The sequence below is a fragment of the Myotis lucifugus genome, unplaced genomic scaffold, assembly GCF_000147115.1.
Source record: "Myotis lucifugus unplaced genomic scaffold, Myoluc2.0 scaffold_33, whole genome shotgun sequence".
Classification (NCBI taxonomy): domain Eukaryota; kingdom Metazoa; phylum Chordata; class Mammalia; order Chiroptera; family Vespertilionidae; genus Myotis; species Myotis lucifugus.
The window spans coordinates 8121257-8148401 of NW_005871081.1; the positions used below are offsets into that span (position 1 = coordinate 8121257).

General features: G+C 39.0%; 1 protein-coding gene across 1 annotated transcript in view; it reads right to left on the bottom strand.

The window, feature by feature from the left end:
- The window catches only part of TPP2 (tripeptidyl peptidase 2), an 84660-nt gene that overhangs the window by 37038 nt on the left and 20477 nt on the right, over positions 1-27145 (bottom strand). Inside the window, 6 exon segments of the mRNA XM_023752476.1 lie at positions 542-690; positions 4398-4497; positions 9189-9316; positions 13408-13484; positions 14341-14495; positions 17741-17904. Of these exon segments, the coding sequence (XP_023608244.1) occupies positions 542-690; positions 4398-4497; positions 9189-9316; positions 13408-13484; positions 14341-14495; positions 17741-17904 (773 nt within the window).

Genomic DNA, 27145 nt, shown 5'->3' on the forward strand with positions numbered 1-27145 from the left:
GCTATAAAAATAAAATTGTCTAGATACTTAATACCTACTTACCTAATCTTATAAATAAACAATACATTTCAGTAGCAGGACTAAGGTAAATTATAAAATAATACATTTAAAATCCATTTTATATGCCATGTCTATCTCATTAAGAAAAGTAATTAGCCCTGGCCATTGTGAACCAGTTGTTAGAGCATAGGACTGCACACTGAAGGGTCTTGGGTTGGATTCCCAGTCAAGGACAGGTACCTGGGTTGCAAGTTCTATCCTGCATGCAAGAGACAACCAAATGATGTGTCTTTCTCACGTTGATCTCTCTCTCCCTCCCTCCCCTCCTTCCATTCTCTAAAAATCAAGGGGAAAAATATCCCTGGGTGAGAATTAACAAAAAAAGGAAGGAAGGAAGGAAGGAAGGAAGGGAGGGAGGGAGGGAGGGAGGGAGGGAGGGAGGGAGGAAATTAAACTGTTTAAAATATATGTGCAATAGCTAAAAATTCACCATCGCTTTACTGGAAATAGTACCACGTAGAGCAGTAAGAAATGTCCTTACCTGAAAGTATCAGGGCGATACCTCCACATGCATTGGGAGAAGACATGGATGTCCCATTCATTAGTTGAGTTCCTCTCAATGTCCAGTTAGGAACAGAAGCAATGGCTCCTCCTGGTGCACTGATACTCACTCCAAGGGCCCCATCAGCACTGAATAAAAGGCCATTAGTTTGCTTACAATGATAATAACTGGATAAATATGGGTGTTCAAATAATTTATAGTATAATCCCGTGGACTACTTGAAATCATTGGAATCAATGGAAAAAATACCCAGCACAACTGTTTCCCCATTGAGCAGATTTTTCCTTTGTAAATGATCAAAATCTGTGTGTGTGTGTGTTGTGTGTGTAACAGACTTAGGTGTAAAAGGTTATCGGGTATGTTTATGAAAAAAAAATTAAATAAATTCTTTAAAATAAATTTTGCCATTGCTCAGACTCCTTGATGAATATACTTCTCTTGGCCATGACTATAAGCTTTGCCTTTGTCTGAATTAATACAGCACTGTCCAATAGAAATATGTGGGACACATGTCATTATAAATTTTCTAAAAGCTTCATTTAAAAAACGTGACAAGAATTTGAAGTTAATTTTAATGATGTACTTTCTAATTCAACATATCCAAAATATAATTTCAATATGTAACTGATAGAAAAATGTGAGTTAATTTACATCTTAATTCAGACTAACTTCATGGGATTAGTGGCTGACATATTGGACAAAATCAACAGTGCTGCCTGGTGGCTGACATATTGGACAAAATCAACAGTGCTGCCTGGTTTAGGGCTTTGGCTCTAAATTAATGAATTAAAGTCCGTAGAGTTCATTATCTCATTGTCCCCAAACACAAGCTCTGCCCTCTGCCCCAAGTAAAGGAAGAATAAACGCACACTACACTTCTTCTCTCCTTTGTACCATTCTTCCCCAACTGACTAAATTATTTTTATTCTTGGGAGGGATACTAGTGCAATTTGGTTTCTTATTCTTGGGAGGGATACTAGTGCAATTTGGTTTCATATTTTTACACAGAGATCTGAAAGCATGCAAATCATATCTTCCTCACGAAATGGGTTAGTGGCATCCCTTTTAATAATTATCTTAAAACAAATATTGTGAAGTAAATATCTGTTGACCTGTCGTATTATCAAGTGACAGAAGTGCCTGAATAGTGTAATCTTCCATTTATGCACAGAATGACTAAAAGGTTGTTACCCAAATATACTACAGATGAAATTTAGGGTAATTTTTGCTTACTTCTTGGCATCATCTATATTGTCTACCACTGTTCACAATGAGTACTTGGTATCTTATTATTAAAGAAAATAAACTGGAAGAGTCATCAATTCTAACAGACTTACTTCCTGTATTAATTTTCCACTAATCTGTTAAAGTGGCTAATAGGAAAGCATTTAATCTGTGTTCTAAAAATGGGTTCTATAAAATGTGAATAAAAATTGTATTAAAAAAAATTTCTAATATAAACCTTACATATTTCTTATAAAAACCTTATGCAAACATTATATTAAAATTTCCTTAAAATATGCCGAAACCGGTTTGGCTCAGTGGATAGAGCGTCGGCCTGCGGACTGAAAGGTCCCAGGTTCGATTCCGGTCAAGGGCATGTACCTTGGTTGCAGGCACATCCCCAGTGGGAGATATGCGGGAGGCAGCTGATCGATGTTTCTCTCTCATCGATGTTTCTAACTCTCTATCCCTCTCCCTTCCTCTCTGTAAAAAATCAATAAAATATATTTTTAAAAAATAAATAAAATTTCCTTAAAATAAAAAACTTTTCTTCTAAAATACAACATGTAATAAAATTCAAAACATGTTTCTGTAGCTATTGTTTGGTAATCTGCCTTTAAGATATATGCCATACTTGCAAACATCAAGAATACAAGTAACTTCTTTGTCTGGCAGTCTTTCCTGATGAAGAGGATTTTTAAAATAGCCTACAGAATATATTCATTCAGTGATCATTAGTCAATGTTTTATATTCACACCCTGTCTAGTAATTAAAAACCAAGTCTTTTCAATAATATTCAAGTTTATAGTACAGTAAACATGAAACCAATTCTCTCAATTCTTAGGAAAACTGGTTTATGAACCACTATCTGCTTAATCAGAGCTTCCCCACAATTCATAAACTCATTTTCTTAAAATAATTATTTAAAAGTTCTATATAAAAATAAGACTGACAAAAGCTAGTTTAAACATTCTCTAATACTTGCTGTTTATCCTGACTATAAGATAAAACAATATTTAAAAATCAATTTTAGAAAAGAACAAGTTTAATAATTAATGCATTTATTAACTAAACATAAAAGATATAAACATTTGCTGACTTTGACTCTTATCCTATTTCTAGCCACTCTTACTCAATGATGTATAGTTTTAGGCCAGTTAGTTAGGCTAATGAGGGCAGTCTATGACATAGGTGAAAATATAGGCAAAGCTTCTTCAACCACATGCAGATCCACAGCCTGATTGCTTTTAATGACAGTTAAAAAAAATTACTAAAATAAATTTTATTTTTTAAAAAAGAAATTACCTAGAGATAGTTAGGAAGATACCTGTAACTCAGAGGATTAAATTTAGCATTATCATATTTGATCTGATCCCAACCAATTTTTCTAATCTTATCTTCCAATAGTCCCTTTGATATGTTTTATACATTCAACAAACCCAATTACTACTTATTTCCCCAAATCTTTGCATTAAAACCTGCTCATCTTTGGGTTCATGCTATTCTTGCCATATAAAATTCCCTACTTCTCAAAATCCTATCCATAGTTTTTTTTAAAAAAAGTTTTATTTTATTAATTTCAGAGAGGAAGAGAGAGATAGAAACATCAATGATGAGAAAGAATCATTGATCGACTGCCTCCTGCATACCCCACACTGGGGATCAAACCCGAAACTCCAGCATATGCCCTTGACCAGAATCGAACCCAGGACCCCTCAGTCCGAAGGCTGACACTCTATCCACTGAGCCAAACCATTGAGGGTCCTATTCATCTTTTAAGGCCCACTCTAATACCATTACCTCTTTGAAGGGTTCCACTCAAAAGGAAGTGATACTCCCACCTATATAATGTCCTAAAACGAAATTGTGAACTCAGATGACAACCTATTCATTTATTACTGAAGGCAATAAGGTATTTGCTGAATTAAATTCAAAGTTGATTCTCTTTTTAAAAAAATAATTCCAAAGAGGTAAAAAGATGAATTAAAATAGGCTTTATTTTCCAGAAGGTACTTGTACCTGATGTCATAATGAGGGATTATATAAATGTGGGCTTACTATACCTCTTGAGAAAGATAATCAGTTCCTGGAATCAGAGAAATATACTTCACAGAGGGGCTTCAAGAAACCAAAATAGATGAAATTCATTTATCAAACAGAACTTGCCTACTATGGATTGAACCCAAAATTGCTCAATACATTATAATTTCAGACACATAAACACAGGGACTGCAGGCCTATAACTGTGACCAAACAAAAGCTTGGTCCTTTATTTCACCTAAGTTAAACATCAAAAGTACTGCAAAAAAAGGCCTTCACTACTTTCTAAAGATAATCTAGCCCTTACTTTGCGTTCAGATCCTCATAAATGAAGGATTTGGGGGCACAGGCCTAAGAATTTACACTCAGAATACATCTAACAATGAAATGGCTGCATTTTACTTCTTTAATTATCAGTTTCCTTGAGATAAATTCTCAATCAAAATGAAAATGCTGAAAAAGTAAAAACTATTAGAAAGAATCAGTAAAATTACCAAAACTCTGCCTCACCTACCATGTAAAATTTAGCCAAATATTTATAATAGTCTACCTGTCCTACCCTCCACCTACCTGGGCCCTCTAGAAGACCACGTATATTGATTGGCAGGTAATTTCTCTCTGAGAGAATATTCAGCAACCATCATATCAGGTGAAACATAAGCACCAACACCTGTGGGATTAGATTTCATAATTAACAAAAGGACACAAAATATGCATGTTAACTCTAATCCACTATTCATTCGGCTACATGACCTTGGGTAAATTGTTTGATGTCCCTACGCCACAGCTCTGTCATAAAATGAAAAGATAAAAAAACTTAACTAAGGAAAATTTACTATGTACCAAACATTATACTATGTGACTTGTTTTTGAGTATAAAAACATCCATTAAGATTATTATGTGGATTACAAATAATGTACCTGAAAGTGTATTTAGATGTAAAAGAAAAAGAAATGTGTTTTAAACTATAAAATATAACATTAGAGGAATAAAGGAGTTAGTTGACTGGCATTTTTAAATGAATGACCATTCTATTGAAAACGCCACGGATAATATTGGCAGTATCCCACTGCTCAAAAGTAGCTACAATAATGAGCAAAACAACAAAGACAGAACATGTCAGTCTTGTAGATACATATGAAAATGAAGCCTCGTTAGACTCTGAAACACAATATAGAGATCAAACTTGGTTCTTTCATTTCAGAAATTAGGAAACATGACATACAGAAATTGAAAAAAATATACAAAATACACATTAATGACTGGAAGAGAAAAGATTTAGAATCCAGGTATACCAGCATCTACTAGTAATTCCTCTTTACAACATATACACATGCAGAGTAGAAGACTAGATAAATATATGTGAGTTAAGAGGATTTCGGTTAACAATGCTACCACATAAAACTGCAATTATTTTGTAAAATTTAAAATTTTCAGTGAATATGGGGATAAGAAAACAAAAAAACACTGAGTATTAGAGCAGAGCAATAAACTTGATCTTTAGGTACCTCTTTCAGATCTATTTTTGGTTTCATTTTCATACTAGAGGCCCGGTGCACAAAAATTTGTGTACTCAGAGGGGTCCCTCAGCCTGGCCTGTGCCCTCTCACAGTCTGGGACACTTCGGGGGATGTCCACCTGCTGGCTTAGGCCCACTCCCCAGGGATCGGGCCTAAGCTGGCAGTCAGACATCCCTCTGGCAGTCCGGGAGCCCTCGGGGTATGTCCACTTGACAGTGGGGAGCAGGTCTAAGCTGCAGTCGGACATCCTTAGCGCTGCTGAGGAGGCGGGAGAGGCTCCCACCACCACCGCTGTACTGGCAGCCGTCAGCCTGGCTTGTGGCTGAGCAGAGCTACCCCTGTGGGAGCGCACTGGCCATCAGAGGGCAGCTCCTGCATTGAGCGTCTGCCCCCTGGTGGTCAGTGTGTGTCATAGTGACCAGTCATTCCCAGTCTTTCTGCTGTTAGGGTCAGTTTGCATATTACCCTTTTATTATATAGGATAGAGACCTGGTGCACGGGTGGGGGCCAGCTGGTTTGCCCTGAAGGGTGTCCCGGATCAGGGTGGGGGTCCCGCTGGGGTGCCTGGCCAGCCTGGGTGAGGGGCTGAGGGCTGTTTTCAGGCTGGCCACACCCCCTTCAGGGAGGGGGGTCCTGCTGGGGTGCCTGGCCAGCCTGGGTGAGGGGCTGATGGCTGTTTGCAGGCTGGCCAAGCCCCCCAGCAGGGACCCTCACCCCATGAGGGGGTGGCCAGCCTGGGTGAGGGGCTGATGGCTGCAGGCTGGCCACAGCCCCCAGGCACCCAAGCTCTCAGTGGAGGCTAGCTGGAAGCAGGTAACTGGGATTTATTTATCTTCTATAATTGAAACTTTGTTGCCTTGAGTGGAGGCCACAGCCGGCAGGCGGGAAGCTTGGCTTCCTCCATCACCAGGGCAACCAAGCCTCCTACTTGCTCCAGTTCCGTGGCTGCCAGCCGCCATCTTGGTTGGGTTAATTTGCATATAGTCGCTCTGATTGGCTGGTGGGCGTGGCTTGGGGCATAGCGGAGGTGAGGTCAATTTGTACGTTTCTCTTTTATTGGATTAGATGCTTATAATCCTCCTATATAATAAAAGCCCAGCGATGGAAACAGTGGAATGACCAGAAGGACCAGAGACCGAAACAACCGCCGCCCTTCGCCCCAGCCGGCCCCGCCCCTCAGTGGTGACCCCCATCCCAATCTGGGACCCCCATCAGGGCAGGCTGGCTGCATCGGGCCTCTATCCTATCCAATATAATAAAAGGGTAATATGCAAATTGACCCTAACAGCAGAACAACCAGAATGACTGCTTGACTGATCACTATGAGGTGCACTGATCACCTCTTGGTTTTTTCCCCCGCCCAGCAGGCTCTGATTGCCCAATGGCGAACGGGGAACTGGGAGGGGGGTGTGGTGGGGGGGCTGGCTGCAGTCAGCCAGGGAAAATAGCCCTGATCACAGGCCAGGCCTAGGACCGTACCCGCGCACGAATATCATGCACCGAGCCTCTATTCTATATAATAAAAGCTTAAGTGACTATTATGGCACAATGACCAGAACGACCGGTCACTATGATGTGCACTGACCACCAGGAGACAGACGCTCAACGCAGGAGCTGCCCCCTGGTAGCCAGGGTGCTCTCACAGGGGGAGCACCACTTAGCCAGAAGCCGGGCTCATGGCTGGTGAGTGCAGCAGTGGTGGTGGGAGCCTCTCCTGCCTCCGCGGCAGTGCTAAGGAGCAGCAAGCCAAGTGGTAAGGAGCCTGCTGCTAAGGAGTAGTGAACTGAGTGGTAAGGAGCAAGCAGGCTGGCAGTAAGGAGCGAAGGATCCTGGATGGCGAGAGGGATGTCCGACTGCCGGTTTAGGCCCAATCCACATCCCCCGAGGGGTCCTGTACTGGGAGAAGGTGCAAGCTGGGCTGAAGGATCTCCCCCTCCCAGTGCATGAATTTCATGCACTGGGCTTCTAGTATCTATATAATTGAAATACACAATGTATGTATCACTGGTAGGCTCTGTTGTCTTAACAAATGATTTAACAAAATACTTAAACAAGAGGTTTTAAGCCAAAACCGGTTTGGCTCAGTGGATAGAGCGTCGGCCTGCGGACTGAAGGGTCCCGGGTTCGATTCCGGTCAAGGGCATGTACCTGGGTTGCGGGCACATCCCCCGTGGGAGATGTGCAGGAGGCAGCTGGTCGATGTTTCTCTCCCATCGATGTTTCTAACTATCTATCTCTCTCCCTTCCTCTCTGTAAAAAATCAATAAAATATATTTAAAAAAAAAAAAAAAACAAGAGGTTTTAAATTACATAAAGTAAAATATACCTTAAACTGTAGAAGCTATAAATAAAAGTATGTCTTATATTTATATTTATCTTATATTTATAAGATCACTTATTTTAAGACAAAAATCTTTTTAAAAGGAGCAATTATGAAGCTTTGATACCCAAATATTATATATAAATCTTTAGAATCTACATACTAGTAACACCTATAATATGCATGTACCTATGCAATTATTGATATATACTCCAGAAAAAGTATTTGTGACCCAATAGTTTTTATAGTCATGTATCCAATCACAAAAGTCAAAAAGCAGAAGCCTTATTTTGATCCCAAATAAAAATAAATAAATTTAAAGCATCATTTCTTTCAATTCATCCTTCTTATTCACGCTACATATTTAAAAAGAACAGGGTGTGGGTTTTATATTTTGTGGGTTTTTCTGCATAAGTTAGCACAGGGGTGGGCAAACTTTTTGACTTGAGGGCCACAATGGGTTCTTAAACTGGACCGGAGGGCCGGAACAAAAGCATGGATAGAGTGTTTGTGTGAACTAATATAAATTCAAAGTAAACATCATTACATAAAAGTACGGTCTTTTTTTTTTTTTTTTAGTTTTATTCATTTCAAACGGGCCAAATCCGGCAGCGGGCCGTTGCCCACGGCTGAGTTAGCAGCTAGTATTATAATGCAAGCTGTCTTATTTTCATACTATGACTGCAACTAATTTTGATTTCCCATAGCTCTTGTAGATAGGCATTTTTTTCCATTAGAGTACAATGAAAAAGACAACACTGCAGCATATCTAAAGATCAAAGAATGGAAAAAAAGCCACATTCATGGAACAAATGTGTTGCAACTGTACTTCTCATTAATAGAGCTTTCTTCTTCAACATCTGGTTCTTTCTGCACGTTCTAAGAGAAATGAAAGGAGAAAACTATACTATGAACTAAGTAGTCGTACACTATAAATAAACAGTAAAGGAAGTGGCTTTGTCAGCGTGGCTTAGTAGTTGAGCGTCAACCTATGAACCAGGAGGTCATGGTTCGATTCCCAGTCAGGCCATATGCCTGGGCTGTGAGCTCGATCCCTAGTGTGGGGAGTGTACGAGGCAAACAATCAATGATTTTCTCTCATTATTGATGTTTTTCTCCCCTTCTCATGTCCTCTCTGAAATCAATAAAAATATATTGAAAAAATAAAAAAGTAAAGAAAGTGTCTTTACATTGTTCACGTAGTCTGGAAAGCCCTTTCCTTGATCATTTCTAATGACGGAAATCCTTAATCCCCCATTCTTACCTAAATTCTCAAATCAGAAGTAGCCACTTTTGTAATCCCACAGCACTTTATCTGTACCTCCATTCAACCACTTACTCCAGTCTACTTCAGAGTCAATTCCAGATCAGCAGACCCCTAACTAGATTTCAGTTTCCCGAGGTTGTATTTAAGGTTGATGGTGTCTTGCATAGAAGAGATCCAATTAACATTAGATTAACTGAGGTGTTTTTTGTTTGCTGATTTTTAAACAAGTCCATTTCTAAAATAGGAAACTCACCTATTACACTTGATGTAGTTCCACCAGGACAACCAACTGTAGAAAGGCATGGACCATTGTTTCCAGCACTGGAAATATAAATTATATTATGCTTCCACACTGCTTCATTAATGACTTCACAAATTCTCCTGAAAGAGAGAGAGAATTCCTTTAAACATAAAAAATTGTCCCACTTTTCAAAATCTATATTATGTGAAAATATCTGCAAATATGGTTTATATATTAAAAAGACTAAAATATGGATTCTAGTAACAGAACTAAAACAATGGCTATCTATATATAAGGAAATGTGCATTAGAATCACTCAGATTGGGACATTATTTTTTTCTTTATTGATTAAAGTATCACATGTCTCCTTTTTCCCCCATTGGCCTCACCCCAGCCACACCCCCCCATGCCCCTCAACACATTCCCTCACCCCCGCTACTGTCTGTGTCCATTGGTTATGCTTATATGCATGCATAAAAGTCCTTTGGTTGATCTCTACCCTCCCCACCCCTTGATGCTTCTCTATCTCTGGATCTATTTTTGTTCATCAGTTTATGTAGTTCATTATTTTCCACAAATGAGTGAGTTCATGTGATATTTATCTTTCTCCAACTGGCTTATTTCGCTCAGCATAATGCTCTCCAGTTCCATCCATGCTGTTGCAAGTGGTAGAAGTTCCTTCTTTTTTACAGCAACATAGTATTCCATTGTGTAGATGTACCACTGTTTTTTAATCCACTCATCTGCTGATGGACACTTAGGCTGTTTCCAAATCTTAGCTATTCTAAACTGTGCTACTATGAAAATAGGGGTGCATATATCTTTTCTGACTGTATTTCTGATTTCTTGGGATATATTCCTAGAAGTGGGATTACTGGGTCAAATGGGGGTTCCATTTTTAATTTTTTGAGGAAACTCCACAGTGGCGGCACCAGTCTGCATTCCCACCAGCAGTGCATGAGGGTTCCTTTTTCTCCACATCCTCGCCAGCACTTGTCGTTTGTTGCTTTGTTAATGATAGCCATTCTGACAGGTTTGAGGTGGTACCGCATTGTCGTTTTGATTTGCATTTCTCGGATGATTACTTTGAGCATGTTTTCATATGTCTCTTGGCCTTATGTACGTCCTCTTTCGAAAAGTGTCTATTTAGGTCCATTGCTCATTTTTTTATTGGATTGTTTATCTTCCTTTTGTTAAGTTGTATGAGTTCCCTGTAAATTTTGGAGATTAAACCCTTACTGGAAATAACACTGCAAATATGTTCTCCCATGCAGTGGGCTTTCTTGTTTTGTTGATGGTTTCTTTTGCTATGCAGAAGCTTTTTATTTTGATGTAGTAACATTTATTTATTTTCTCCTTAGTTTCCATTGCCCTAGGAACAGTATCAGTAAGGACACTGCTAAGACATATGCCTGATATTTTGCTGCCTGTGGATTCCATTACGATTTTATGGTTTCCCATCTTACGTTTAAGTCCTTTATTCATTTTGAGTTTAGTTTTGTGTATGGTGTAAGTTGGTGATCTAATTTCATTTTTTTGCATGTATCTGTCCAATTTTCCCAACACCATTTACTGAAGAGACTGTCTTGATTCCATTGTATGCTCTTGCCTCCTTTGTCAAATATTAATTGAGCGTAATGGCTTGGGTCTATTTCTGGGTTCTATGTTCTGTTCCATTCGTCTATATGTCTATTCTTGTGCCAGTACCAGGCAGTTTTGAGGACAGTGACTTTGTAATATAGCTTGATATCTGGTATTGATATCCCTCCTACTTTGTTCTTCTTTCTCAGGATTGCTATGGCTATTCGGGGTCTGTTTTTTTATTCCATATGAATTTTAGGAGAGTTTATCTGTGAAATATGCTGTTGGTATTTTAATGGGGAGTGCACTGAATCTATAGATTACTTTGGGTAGTATGGACATTTTAATGATGTTGATTCTACCAATCCATGAACACGGTATATTATTCCATTTGTTTATGTCTTCCACTATGTCTTTTTTCAATGTCGTCTAGTTTTCCAAGTAGAGGTCTTTTACCTCCTTAATTTATTCCTAGATATCTTAATTTTCTTGGTGCAATGGTAAATGGGATTGTTTTTTAAATCTCTCTTTCTGCAAGTTCACTATTGTTGTATAAAAATGCCATAGATTTCTGGGTATTAATTTTGTATCCTGCTACATTGCCAAATTCAGTTATTAAGTATAATAATTTTTTGATGGAGTCTTTAGGGTTTTCTATGTGTAATATCATGTCATTTGCAAATATTAAGTTTTACTTCTTTTCCAATTTGGATGCCTTTTATTTCTTCTTCTTGTCTAATCGCTATGGCTAGCACTTCCAGTACTATGTTAAACAGGAGTGGTGAAAGAGGGCATCTGTCCTGTTCCTGTTCTTAGGTGAAATGGAGATCGGGACATTCTTAAACAATAAATGCTTAACCTCTATTCCAAAAGTATATATAATAGCAAAATATTGTTCAAATGAGTGGTTAAGTAACTTTTGGTGCCACCATTGGTGGAACATGATACAGCCAATCCAGGTGATGCACCCTAGTTAGATTTTAGAGTTGGGAAGCAGTTAAGAGGCCAGGTTAAATGTGGAGAAATGCTAGATACAAAATTGAATACATATGGGGAAAACTACAAAAGGATACTGAATGATTAGCTGTGACTGGGTCGTGGGGCAACTGGTGCTTTCAGTCCCATTCCACTTAAAGCAACATATTCAGAAACAACTCTTGGGAAATTCCTAGATATATTTGTAATTAGTGACAAAAGTGAAGGGGAAATAAAGCACTAGGGAGAACTTAAGAGAATGATTTAAAATATAAGAAATCTGGTTAGAGCTTGATAGCAAACAAGAAAAATGTACTGGTATTGATTAAAAGAGATGAAGTTAGAGTCTAACTGTTAGACCATGAAGAAAATGGAGTCAATATCACAAAGATATAGGGCTAAGGACACTCCAAAGTACAAAAGAAGGGTATCAGGGAAATGACTTTAAATGGATGAATATCAAAGGAGAGAAAGAAATACACGTCGGTAAATAAGATACTGAAGCAAAAAGAAGGGACAAGATTGCATTCACAAATAAAATGTCTGAGGATGACAGGGTGCTTGTTAAAAGGACAAGAAAAGGATGTGTCATAGAAACTTAGTAGTACTAGTTTTCTGGAAACAGTAAGTTATTTGATAACAGCAAACTACAAGGTCTGGGCTTGGTAAAATTTGGACTTTGGCAGTATTTTATTAAAGAACCTCAGACACTGAATGATAGGTATATATGAATGGCCTGGTGGTGGGAGGGAGAAAATGATCAGTAAGATAATACTCTAAGTAAGGTAATCTCAAAGTTACTACTATGAAGAAAAAAGGTAAGGTAGCATGAGGTCAAGACTAAACCACTGGATTTGGCAGCAGGAAGATACTGATGACACAGGGAGGAAGGGTCGGGAAAAGACTTAAAATGTGAACATACACACTAAGTTTTCCTGGAAAAGTGAATGAAAGCAGTATGAAATGAAGAGGTTTTGTGTCTGTTTTAAGGCTGGCGACTCTAGAGCATATCTGTATAATAATGCAGTAAAGGAGAGAGGAAATGAGATACAGATCTCAGAGGCTTGAGTGACTTGATCCTGGCACTTCTTTCATTACACAACAGGGAAGGCAGAGAAGGTGGGGTTAGAGGAGGTCACAGGAAGGGCACAAAGTCCCCTGCTGAGTGCTTTTGTTCTCTCTGGGAAAAGGGGAGAACTTTACTCAGGAAAGAGAGGGAAGGTCACTGAAGGTCTTTAAGAGGTGTAAAATGGTCATACAGGAGGGAAAGGGTAAATGCAATGTGATCAGACAATGCTGTATGAACAATCTCATATCTGTGGTCTTAAACCTGCAGTGGGTTGTCAGTGTGTTTCTCCTGAAAAGTCTGGCAGTGCAGGTATGGGATCACTGAAGGGAATGCCAGGGTTTCCACAATATGGAGTTTGGTCAGGTAATTACACCTGGAAGAGTTGAGGGTGATTATGGATAAGGAATTCTAGTGACAGATGGGATGTGGGATATCCCTGGGAAGGGGAAATAAGGATATCAAGAATATGACCATGGAATGAGGGCCAGATCTAGGAAACATAGTTACTGCTTTTTTCAATTATAATTTTCAACCCAGTTATGAAAAGCATTTCATACTCTTATTCTGCTAAGTATCTATAGGTAATAGGAGACAAAGAACACTCACCCAGAATTTGGCCAGTGAGTTGCTTCTCCATAGCTGTAGTTGACAAGATCACACTTATGGTTTATAACTTCTATCATCTATTAAAAAGATGAATAATCTAATTTAGGAAGCAATGTACAGAAACAGACATGACAGTAAAGGCATAGAATCCCACAGTTTCTTAATTAATCATATTCTAACTTAAATCCAAATATATGTTACTTCTAAGCAAATGGTTAATAAACTTTTAAAAAGGTAGGGGGAGAGAGCGTATAGTAAATATCTATAAAAACCAAAACTAGAGACCTGGCCAGTGAGGCTCAATTGGTACACAGTTGCATATACCAAAAGTTTGTGGGTTCAATTCCTGGTCAGGCCACATACTAGGTTTTGGGTTTGATATCAAATCGGGATCTGTAAGAAAGCAACCAATCAATGTTTCTCTCTCACATCAATGGTTTTCTCTCTCTCTCCCTCTCCCTCTCTCCCTCTGTCTCCCTCAAATCAACAAAAGCATGTCCCTAGGTAGGGATTTTTAAAAATTACAAAAACAAACAAAAACCCACACACAAAACAAAACTAGCATTTGCAGATCGGAATAGGGGAGAGGAAGAGAAAATGGAATAGTTCTTACCAAAATTAAATTAAAATATGATTCATATTAAAATAAAATGTAGAGTATTAGTTAAATTCTTCTTAGGCTAATGGAGTAAGATGGTAAAGAGGCCTTTTTGGTTTTTTTAAAGTACCTCAAAATAGCCTGTGAGGAGATTTAGTAGAAATGCAAAGTATAATATAAATAATATTTGCATATTTTCCAAGAAACTTTATCCTAATAATTTTAACAAAATAACTGAAGAATACTCTTGGTAAGCCCAAAGCACTTTATAAACCTAAAAATATCGCAGATCATCAATTATTAATCTTCTCAATCAACACCTCACAAAAACTCACAGCTCTTATAAGGCCTGTGCCTGTTTCCATTGTGCTCAGTCTTGTATCACCAATCTTGATTGAAAGAATTTGGGCACCAGGAGCCACACCATTCCGTTCAGGTTCTTCTGGAAAATGCCCAGCAGCTATGCTAGCTACATGAGTTCCATGAGCTCCTAGAGGCAAAAAGAGGGGAACATGACAAAATATTCTCATAGATTCAAAGTTCTAACCATTCAATTTTTATATTAATCATGATAAAAATAATAAGAATATACCCTCACCTTAATATTTAATAATATATTCCCTTAATTTTCTTATCAATAATTCACAAAAAATGAAAACTCTTTGAATTCCATACACTATTCTATTACCCTATTCATTGAGAGCAAAAATGCAATTCACAAGGATGAGGAAGTGTTTGCAATATATATAATTGACAAAAAACTTATATCCAGAATGTAACCTTCAAATCCAAAGGAAAAGAAGGAATGTGAAAGAAAAATGGGTGAAACACTTAAAAAGCATTTCACAAAAGAGGAATTCAAATGACTCATAAATATATGAAAATATGTTCAACTTCATTAGTCTGTCTGAGAAATACAAATCAAAGCCACATACCTTTCAGAATGGCTACAACTGTAAGGCTGACTGACAACAGCACCATGGATGGGGATGTGCACTCACACAATGCTAGTGGAAGAGTAGACTAGCATTTTGGAAAGCTGCACACAGGCATACCCTATGACTTAGCAATTCCACCTCTAGCTATGTACCCAACAGAAATGTGTGCACAGTAAAAAACAAATGCAAAATTGTTCATGGCAGCATTGCTTATAAAATTAAAAAACTTGAATGAATACATGCTGTATTTACAGAATTAAATATTATACAGCAATAAATATGAACTTCTATACACTATAGGATGAGGCACACAAAAATAAGGCTTATTTAAGTCACACACAAAAGGGTATATAATGAATAATCCACTTATATAAATGGAAATATCACCATAATAACATTGAACCATATGCAATTACCACTATTTAATCATTTCTGATCCATAAACAGCAATACCAGATGGTTCAATCTAATATGCTAATAGAAATAAGGACAATAGTTAACTTTGGGAGGGAGGGTGTGTTAGTAGTTAGGAAGAGACATAATGGGAGCCTTGCCAATGTTTTTATTTCTTGACTTGGGTGGTGGTTAGACAGCATATTCACCTGTGATAATTCAATGCATATACGATTTGTGATTTGTATACTTTTCTCTATAAATGTCATATACCAATGAAGTAAACAAAAACAAAAAAATTGGGCCTTTTTCTAATTGAAAAGTTTTTTAAAAGACATGGGTAGAGAGAAATGTCACACTGCTGTCAGATAAACAGTAAAACAAACATAATGATAAATTACAACTGGCACTGGGCCTTAATGTTTGAGTGACACTGGAATAGTTGGAGCTCCAGGAGAAATGAGAGAATAAGACTCTTCCAACTGGGTCTGCTGCTATGCTGCGACTCCTCTACTCTAGACAACTGTTGTTCTGTAAGAATATGGATCCAACATTACCAATTCTTCCTGTCTTATTTTTTTCCAATAAAAACAGAAAAGCTGGAGCCCTGGTCAGTGTTCTCAATGGTTAGTGTCCACTCCACCTGTGCACAGAAGGATCGTGGGTTTAATTCCCTGTCAAGGGCATGTACCTGGTTGCAGGACCGATGCCCAGCCCCTGTTGGAGTGCATGACAGAGGCAACCAATAGATGTGTCTCTCTTATATTAATGTTTCTCTCTTTCTCCCTCCCTTCCACTCTCTCTCAAAAAATCAATCAATGGAAAAAATATCATCAGGTGAGGATTAACAAAACAAAAATAAAAAATAGGAAAGTTGGATTTTAATGTAATCTCCCCAACCAACCCCCGCAAAAAACTTTGTCACCACCACCACCTATCAGTTAGAATGGCTAAAATTAAGTTTACTGGCCACACTGTGTGGGGACAAGAATGTGGAGCTGCTGGAGCACTCATGCTCTGCTGGTGGAATGCAGAGTGTACAGCCACTGCAGAAAACAGCCTGGGAGTTTCTTAAGTTAAACATATGCCTACTGTAACTAACCAGTTCTCCTAGATATCATTCCAAGTTAAACAAAAACATATTTCCACACAGAGACTTATACACAAATGTTGAAACAATGCAAATGTCCACCAGAAGGTGAATGGATAAACAAACCATGATGTACTCACATCATGAAATACTACTCCTAAATAAGGAATAAGCTATTATTTATAATCATAATATAAATAAATTTCAAACCATTACTCTGAAATAAGGCTGGCCAAAAAAAAACACACCAAAAACATATTCTTATTCCACTTACATAAAATTCTAGAAAATGTAAACTAATCTAGAGTGACAGAAAGCAGTTCTGTGGCTAGCTGGGGTTGCGGGTGGAGACAGGGCTGGATTATACAAGACAAGCAAACTGTGGGTGTGATGGAAATGTTCATTATCTTGATTGTGGTGATGGTTTCCTGGGAGTATGCATCTTTCAAAACTTATCAAATTGTGTGTGCGCACACACACAGTATATATTGTGCTTTAGCTATTCAGCTATGTCTTAAGTTGGGGAAGGGGGTGATAAAGAGTTGTCTTTCACACTTTGGAAAGTATAGGATTGTCTAACCTATACTGTGTACCTGAAACTAATGCAAAATAATAAATGTAAACTGTAGCTAAAAAATGAAATTTAAATTTAAAAAAAATAATTAAAGTCTTCTGACCTCATTCCCTTTGCTCCTTCACCAGGAATAACCACTATTCAGAAGCTGGTGTGCATTTTCTTACATCTATATTGTTACCATATACACACACATATCCATAAACACTGTGTAGAATATGGCATATTTTACACACGTTTTATCATTAATATATTTAAAATTTATATATTTGAGATATAGGTATATAAAAATTTGTTTTGATTGCTGTATAATATTCCACAGTATGAATAACACAATTTTTTAAAAAAATTATTCTTTTGTTGATGGGTATTTAGATTGTTTCACCTGACAGTACAATCAGGTAAAAAGATCTTTACTATAGCATTTGGTGTCATTTCAAAAACAGTTTGAACTTCTCTCAGATTAATATTTGGAAGTGAAATTACTGTTCTTTAGATGAATTATGCTGGTGGATTTTTTTTTTGTGGTTGGACCATGTTTATATTCTTGGAAGGGATCCTACATGACTATGATTTTAAGGAACAACACTTTGCCAAGGAACCAAATTACATCTATTATTCCAGACCTAGTTCTTCAGTTGGAATCTCTAAATTCTCTATGAGGCTGCTTTTGGCTACAGAAACTTATCATCTTGCACTTTGTAAATTTAACTCTAATTAGCATATCTGAAACAGAATACCTCCACTGGTCACAATAGAGAGCAAGTTTCCATCATCATATATATTAACGGAGTAATTCAGCATCTCAGCTGTGCCAAAAGAACTATATTCTTGGGCTTCCTTGTAGTTTCTCAATACAGTAGATTTACTCAAGTCCCCGTCTTCATTCGAATCAATGCAGGCTCTGTAAATTCAGAATATAGAATAGATAATGAAATCTATTGTCTTATCTTCCAGAAAACTACATAATGTTGCTTCTCAGGTATATTCTTACTACCCTATCTGTTTCAACCACAGCAAACACAGTAACTGCCTGGTTTAAATTTCTCTGTTTCACAGTCATCAGCAAAGATTAGGTAAGGTAGTGTCACAAAATTCCAGGCAGGAAGCCTTACAGCCCACTTAAGAAATTAGAACAAAGCTTAGCCTAGAGCTTTAGAATATTTTTAGGATGATTTTCACATATAGCCTAGGCCTTACTTCCTGCTTCTTCTAGAACTGGCTGCTGGACCCACTGTGTATGCAAGCTCCTTAAAGCAAGTACTATTATTGAGCCACCATCCCACAGTTGTAATAGCCTTAGGCAAACATATTTAACAAAAAGCATTTTCTACATAGTTTATGGTTGTCCTATCTGCTCTTTCCCAGTTTAACTTTTTAATTGTATAGAAGCCATCTATCTATACTAATAAAAGGGTAACATGCTAATTAGACCAGATAGACCAGACATCTTCTGGACATCCCTCCAGACAAAGCCACAGCGGCTACAAGGGCTAAGGAGGGCCGGCGGCCGGCAGTGGCAGTAGCAGTGGGGTGATGGGGGAGGCACCTTCCCATGATCAGCCCGGTCGCCTCCCACAGAGAAAGGCCAGACTTCGGCTTAGGCCTGCTCCCCGGGAAGCGGGCCTAAGCTGTTAGTAGGACATCCTGAGGGCTCCCAAACGGTGAGACGGGGCAGGCCAGGCTGAGGGACACTGCCCCACTGCACAAGTTTGTGTGCACCAGGTCTCTCATCTATATATATATAAAACCCTAATATGCAAATAGACAAAACAGTGGAACAACTGAACAACCGGTTGCTATGATGTGTGATGACCACCAGGGGGTACACGCGGAACATGGCAGGTGTCGGCAGCAGGCAGCAGAGCGCAGAACAAGGCAGGCGATAGCTATGGTGGGATGGTGGAGCAGGTGAGCATGGGCACCAGACCAATGCAGGGTGCCAGTCGCTGTCATCAGGGCGAGCCTTTGGTGGTTACTGAAAATTCTTTGCTCCCACATGCCATGGTCCCACAGAGCGCTTGCACCTGCTGCCGGCGCCAGTCCCACGCACACTTGCTGTCGTCACCTGGCACCAGCCCCGATCACCCCTCAGGGCTTCTCCACCTCCCCCTGCTCCTGAGGGGCAATTGGGGCTGGCAGCCGCCTCTCGCACCCACTGCTGGCAACAGCCCTGCTCACACCTGCAGCCAGCGCCAGAGCCGCCTCTTGCACCTGCTGCTGGTGCCTGGTGCCGGTCCCGATCGCTTGGTGCCATCAGCAGGTGCCAGACACTCAACGCAGGAGCTGCCATGATGTGCACTGGCCAGCACCATGGATCTGGTGTCGACAAACCAACACTTGACTTCCCCCAAGTGGGACACAGGCCCCACCACCATCCTGGAGCAATATCCCACCAAATCGCAGCCAACGCTGCAGAGACCTCATGGCCAAAAATGCGGCCCACAGCTCAGCCCAACCCGGAAACGCCCGGCTTCCTCTCCCTAGCAACACCTAGCCTCCTTGCAGTTTCTTCAGCCCAGGAACCCGACTTGCTTTATAGCCAGGTGCAGACATTTCAAACTTTATTATTTTTTTATTTTTTAAATATATTGTATTGATTTTTTACAGAGAAGGGAGAGGAATAGAGAGAAACATCAATGAGAGAGAAACATCGATCAGCTGCCTCCTGCATACCCCCTACTGGGAATGTGCCCACAACCAAGGTACATGCCCTTGACTGGAATCGAACCCAGGACCCTTCAGTCCGCAGGCCGAAGCTCTATCCACTGAGCCAAACCGGTCAGACTTTAAATAAATGTCTGTAAAGCGTTTTCCCGTGCCTCATCTCATTTAATCCTCACAGAAATCCTGGAGTAGGTAGATAGGAGACTCGGTGGAATCCTATTTTCTTTTCATTAGCGAGAAAACAAAGATTTAGAAAGTTCAGAAACTTGACCCGACTAAAAAGTAAGAAATGGTGGAGGTTGAAAATGACTTCAGGTTTTCTCACTGCACAGAATATAGTCAAACACTGCTGCAGTTAAATATTTTACCCTTTGTTCTCCCTGTGTGATCTACAATAATAATCTGATTCATGTTGATATTTACTGCTGTGTTGCTGACAATTACCTGAAAGAGAAGTTGGGGTGCTTCACTGGGATGGAAAAGGTTTATCTAAATCAGAAAGCAGGTCTAATTAAGCAAGTTTATTCTCTATATATAAAAGGCTAAGTTGACTCACATGCGCTATACAGATAAAGCTCTTGCTGGTGCCAATCGCACCCATGTGTTTCCATCTGTCATTGTCGATTGTGAATTTGTTTGACACTTCTATTATAGAGAAAGGGCAAATAGCAATATTAAAATATTTTTTCTAATTAATTTCCTTTCAATGTGCACGAATTCGTGCACTGGGCCACTTGTTTATTATAAACACTAAGGCATGTATATTCTATGAACAAACTACAACAATTTGGAAAGAAGAATCTCTAAAACTGTCAGTTTGTGTTTATGTATAGACTTCAATCAATGTGTAGCCAAAATTATTTACAACATTTCAAAAAAACATACAATATAGCAACATATATAAGATTGAACACTTATGAGAAAAATTAGGAAAAGAGAAAACAAGTAGCATGTCAAATGGAGGTAGGACTGAGGTTAAAAGGTAAAATGTATTCCATCAAATCCTCCGTATTTGCAAGACAGAGCAGCACTTTTGGTTCCAAAATAGATGATTAGGATCCCTCCTGGAAGTCATTTCTAAGCCCTCCCTTTCTTTTGTGCAGCCTATAATGCACTGTACATTTCTACCAGCTCCTTGTTGTCCTCTGGATCTTCCCCCTCTAACCTTCCCCCCCCTTTTTTACCCTCTTTGCTTAACTAACTTTTGCTAATCCTTCAATTAAACCTTTCTTGATGATTCCTAGATGGGTTCAGATGACCCCAATACTTGATTCCACAGGGTCTAGGCTCCATGGAGTAGCTTCTAGAGAGTCCACCTACTCAATGAAGCTACTCAAATATTTGCCAAATGATGAAATAACAGATGAATCAACACTTTTAACAACATTCTCACAGCAAGGGCGGTCAAGATGGTAGTGTAGGTAAATGGGGTACTGGCATCGTCCCACAACCACAGCAAAATTACAACTCAACTATAGAACTGTCATTCAGAACTGCCTGAAATCTAGCTGAACATAGTCCTACAACTAAGGATATAAAGAAGCCACATGGAGACTGGTTGGAGGGAAGGAGATGAGAACGAGCTGGTCCCACACCCATGTATGGTGGATAAAAATCAGGAGGGCTACCTTAGCTACAGAGAACACCCTGAGGAGTGGAGGTGGGGAGGTGAGGGGTGTCCCAGTCCTCCACCAGCCCCTCAGCCAGAGTTCCAGTGCCAGGAAGAGAACTCCTCATAATTTCTGTCTATAAAACTCAGCAGGGATTGTTGCTAAATGAAATGGAGGGAGGCTAGAGTCCTAGGTGTTCCTTTAAAGAGCCAGCACACAAACTTACTCAGACTCACTCATTCTGAGCTTCAGCGCTGGAGAAGCAACTCAAAAGACACCAAGGACATATGGGAAGGAACTAAATTGTCTGGCATCAGGGCAAGAGCAGGGGTGATGGTTTTCTCACAGGCAAAAGTGCTGGCAAAGGCCACTGTTCCTTTGATGAGCCCCCTGTAGCCCCTCCCCCTCCTGAACTGGCAGGTAGGCACCATGTCTGAGTCTCCATCAACAGGGCTAACATCATTCACCCCACCCTGGTTATTCCCTGAGACTCCATTCCACCCAAATAGGAGGCCCATCCAGCTGTTTCCAATGCATTTTCCATAAGAATGACCTGTCTTGGATCATGCTTCAGATTTTCCTAAAATCTTTCAAACAAGCAGAATCTCATGGGTGTGCCACATGCTGCTCACTAAATGGCCCCAGGCCTGGCACTAGTGGCAGCTGGCTTTGGTTCACAACTTGGCCTCTGCACCTCCAAGCCCAGCACAAATAGCAGCCACCTGCAGATTGTTTTATAGCTCATGCCATAAGGCTGACTTGGCCTGCACCTCCCAGGAGGCCCCAGAGCCAGTGCACCAGGTGGATAGCTTCAGGCCATACAGAAGCAGCATCCAACCACCTCCACAAGCACATACTCAAGGGCCAGACTCAGTGGACATCAGAGTCCTGCTGAAGTTAAGTCCTACTCTGTGGGGTGGGCCCCTACACAGTTGATCCACCATGCTGGTTGCAACCAGTTCTTGCAGCTGATTGGCTTGAGAGTAAACCCCTCCCAATGAGGTGCCCACAGCAATTAAGGTTCAACTATAAAAGGTGTACACAGCCCAAACAGCGGATTGGGGGGGGAGTGCACCTGGAGTGCCCAGATCAGATGAAAGGGGAGGCTGTGGCACTGAACCCTACAGGACATTACATTAGGCAACCCTACCAAGCCTGGGAGATACAGCAGCTCTATCTAATACATAGAAACAAAAACAGAGAGACTGCCAAAATGAGGAGACAAAGAAACATGTCCCAAATGAAAAAGACCTATATATATAAAAGGCTAAGTGACCAACCAACTGTCCGACTGGCCAGTACATATGACACGCACTGACCACCAGGGGGCAGACGCTCAATGCAGGAGCTGCCAAACTCCGGTGACTTGGCAGCAGCGGTTCTTGGGTGATGCACCCCGGAACCAGAGAGGAGGGAGCCCGATTCCTCACAGGGCTGCGCAATTCCACCTCCGGCCTTGGGATACATTGTTGCTGGGGCACCGTCGGCTCCAAATCTGGTTTACTACCAAGCTGCGGTGACTTGGCAGCAGCGGCTCTTGAGTGACGCACCCCAGAACCAGAGAGAAGGGAGTCCGATTCCTCACGGGTCCATGTTACTCCATCTTCGGTCGTGGGTTATGTTGTTGTTGGGGCACTGTTTGCTAATATTTCTTCTAATTAATTTCCTTTCAATGTGCACGAATCTGTGCACCAGACCAATAGTAGAATAAAACTCCAGAAAAAGAGCTAACCAGATGGAGACAAGCAATCTATTAGATGCAGAGTTCAAAACATTAATTATAAGGATGCTCAATGAACTCCAGCAAAGAGTAGCTGAACTTAGTGAGAGCGTCAACAGCTTAAAATAAGGACATAGAAACCATAAAAAAGAAACAGTCAGAAATGAATGATACATTAACTGAAACGAAGAATTTACAGGGAATCAACAATAGAGTAGATGAAGCTGAGAATCAAATCAGTGATTTGGATAATAAGAAAGTAAAAAAATACCCAGGCACAACAGCAAAAGAAAAATGAATTAAACAAATGTAGGATATTATAAGGAGCCTCTAGGTTAACTTCAAGTGTACCAACATTTGAATCATGGGGGTGCCAGAAGAAAAAGAAAGAGATAACGCAAGAAACTGAAAACCTATTTGAAAAATAATGACAGAAAACTTCCCTAACATGGTAAAGGAAAAGGCATACAAATCCAGGAAGTGCAGAGAGTCCCAATAAGATGAACTCAAAGTGACCTACATCAAGACACATCATAATTAAAATGCCAAAGATAAAGACAAAGAGAGACTATAAAAAGCAGCAAGAGAAAAGTAATTAGTTACCTACAAGGGAGCACCCATAAGACTGTAAGCTGATTTCTCAATAGAAATTTTGTAGACCAGAAGGGATTGGCAAGAAATATTCAGTGACAAAAAGCCAGGATCTACAACCAAGATTACTCTACCCAGCAAAGCTATCTTTTAGAATGGAAGGACAGATAAAAGATTCCCAGATAAGAAAAAAAGCTAAGGAGTTCATCACCACCAAACCAGTAATACGTGAAATGTTAAAGGGTCTTCTTTAAGAAGAAAAAGAAAAGATAAAAATTGAATCTAAAAAACCAAAATAAACAGAACAGAAACAGACTCACAGATACAGAGAACATTTTGATGGTAGTGAATGGGGATGGGTGAAAAAGGTGAAGGGGTTGGGAAGTACAAATTGGTAGTTAGAGAATATTCACAGGGATGCAAAATACATCACAGGAAATACAGTCAACAATATTCTAATAATATGTATGGTGTCAGATGGGTACAAGATTTATCAGGATGATCACTTAGTAAGTTATATAATGCCCAATTTTGATTCAGTTGTACACCTGAAACTAATATAATATTGTATGTCAACTGTAATTGGAAAATAAAAAATGATTTCAAAAATTATCACAGCAAATACAGTGATGCATTTCACAGATCAGTTTCTTATAACCACCATCAATATAAAGTGACTCAACAATTCAAACATGCTAACAAAATAAACATAAATATTAGTAACTTCAATAATAACTCCATGAATGTGGTGCAAGGTTATACCTTTCTGAAGGTCTGGTTGGCTTAATTCAAGGAACAGTTGTCAGAATACAGAGAAAGGGAATATGAAAATGAGGTTCATGGAAAAAATTAGGGATTTAGGGTTTATAAATTCCTAAACATTTTGAATACATTTGTTTAATTTTCTATGGAAAAAATCCACAGCTTTCATCAAATCTAAAAAAAAAATCCCAAAACAAAACAAAAAACCTGAGATAGCAAAATAAAAAACTATTGAAAAGAAACAAATCAATGGTTTTTCCTTTATGTAATCTTCTATAAATACATACTACTTCTCTCAACCAGTTTTTTGCTCCATAAGGATATAGTGAGTTTGACACCATACCTCCTGAGCAGGGGTCCTCAAACTACGGCCCGCGGGCCACATGCAAATACAAATATTGTATTTGTTCCCGTTTTGCTTTTTTACTTCAAAATAAGGTATGTGCAGTGTGCATAGAAATTTGTTCATAGTTTTTTTTAAACTATAGTCTGGCCCTCCAATGGTCTGAGGGACAGTGAACTGGCCCCCTGCTTAAAAAGTTTGAGGACCCCTGCTTAAGAGTATAGTTATATTAGGTTATCTACTAAGTGCAGAGATGTGGGTTTAACAATTACTGGAAATGTGGCAGGGGGAGGATAGACTTGGCATTCTTTGTGAAACAAAAACAAAACAAACACATGATACTTAAGGTAACTTTACTCTCCCTCAGAAATGGCTGTGCCTAAGTTCGCCTTAGGTGATGTGGAGTTTTTAAGATTCTCCGAAAAAAAATTCTGGATCTAACTCTGAAATGAGGTGGGGAGATTAAAGCCCTAAATGAGATATTATGATGCTTTAAAAAAAGGTATTCCCAGTAGCACTTTAAGCATAATTCTGCTACATTTCTCACTCATAATATTTTCTAAAATGTTACTCTAGTGATTTCAGATTGCATTTCATTTAATGTTTGATTAAACATCATTTCCAACAGAAAAATTCTAAAGGTGTCTTAGAATACTGTTGACAACCTGTTATAATTTATCACTTACTCTGTCAACTGCCTTAATGACCAAGTAACCTTCTGGAAACATACACTGGCACCCTGGACCTCGTGATTCTAAATTCCCTTCCCTGAGGACAAAGTAGCCTGCAGTTCTCTGTCATGTAAAATACTGTAATTGAAACCACCTATTGCCCCACTATGCAATCCCTACTAATTTTATAGTATTTCTTTCAGTCTTTTTGTAGTACATTTTCCCCACATATACTCAGTTTTGTATCTAGTATTTTCCTCACATTTAACCTTGACTCCTCTCCCACAATAAAATTCACCTAAGCCTTATCACTAGGAATGACTATCTCATGTTACACTATGTAGAGGATATACCAAATTTTGCTAAACCATACCTTTGAACACTTTTTATGTTACAATCACTATGATCAAAGCTTTCTGCATAGCTTTGTAGGAAAAAAAAATGTTCACAAATGTGTGTACACTTACATGTATTCACACACCCATACAACATAACTGAATACATGCAAAAACTACATTAATATTTAATATCATCTGAATGAAAAATGCAAATGGAGCGGGAATTTCTCATTCAATTAAAAATTTATACCCATTGTCAGAGATGAGATAGTACTGACATCCATAGGAGGAAATACCTCCTTTAAGAAGGGTACATTGTAAAGTAAACAATCTGAGAAAAGTAATCAAGTCATCATATCTTGTCCTGTATCTTGGGAAATGATTCTCTGCATATGAACAGGGACTCAAACTACAAAACTATATTTGATTTCAAGTTTTAGGGGTTTAAAAAAATTAAAATATAATTCTATCCAAAGCAAAAGAAACAAAAAAAGGAGTTTTAAGGAAAGCCTCTGGTTTACTGCTGGTACCCTAAAACACACATATGCCTATATATCTGTGTTAAGAACACATTCCTATTTCCATGCAGATAGTTTTCAAGAAGTCATACTACCAACTCCAAGAAATGTATCTGTAGTGTACAATTCTACTAAGAAAAAAACTGAAAATGTGTAGGATAGGTAACTTAGTATAAATCATCAATATTACTATTATTAGTAACAGCAGCAAAAGCTTACATTTATTGAGTGCATACTGTGTCTAGAAACAAAATAATTTTTACAAAATCCTCTAGGAAAGTAGTATTATTATCTCAATTAACAGATGAGAAAACAGGATTAGAGATATTCAAGGTCAAACAGCTAGGATTCCATCTTAGAAATCTGTATCATACCACCTGTATTATAATGCCTCACTTCAAGTTAGCTACCTTGTCTCAATTTAGATATCTTCATTCAACTTTCCTTGCTTGCCCAAAGTAGATGCTTTGCAATATTCTCTTGAAGTTACTTTCCAAATTGCCCAACTTCAATCAGGAACACTTTTATATATATCAATTATTAAACTGATAAATTCTGGTTACTGATAACTATCTGGTTAGTGAAATAAACTTTAAATGAAAAAGAGTCAGGTTTAGTGTCTAAAGTACTAAGAAGTTCAAAAGGCTTATCCAAAACTACCCAAAAGCCAATTTGGCTTTCAAATAGTTTTGCTTAGTGATATTAATGTAATAATAAACCAAATCTCTGGCAGTTTTTAGGGTTTAATGTCCTTCAGGGTAGACAAAAAATATTTTGATATGAAGAGCTATCTATTGTATACTAATATATAAATGCCTAAGCGCCTGGAGCAACCCAAGCGACCAGAATGACTGGTAGCTATGACGCGCACTGACCACCAGACGCTCAACGCAGGAACTGCCCCCTGGTGGTCAGTGTGCTCCCA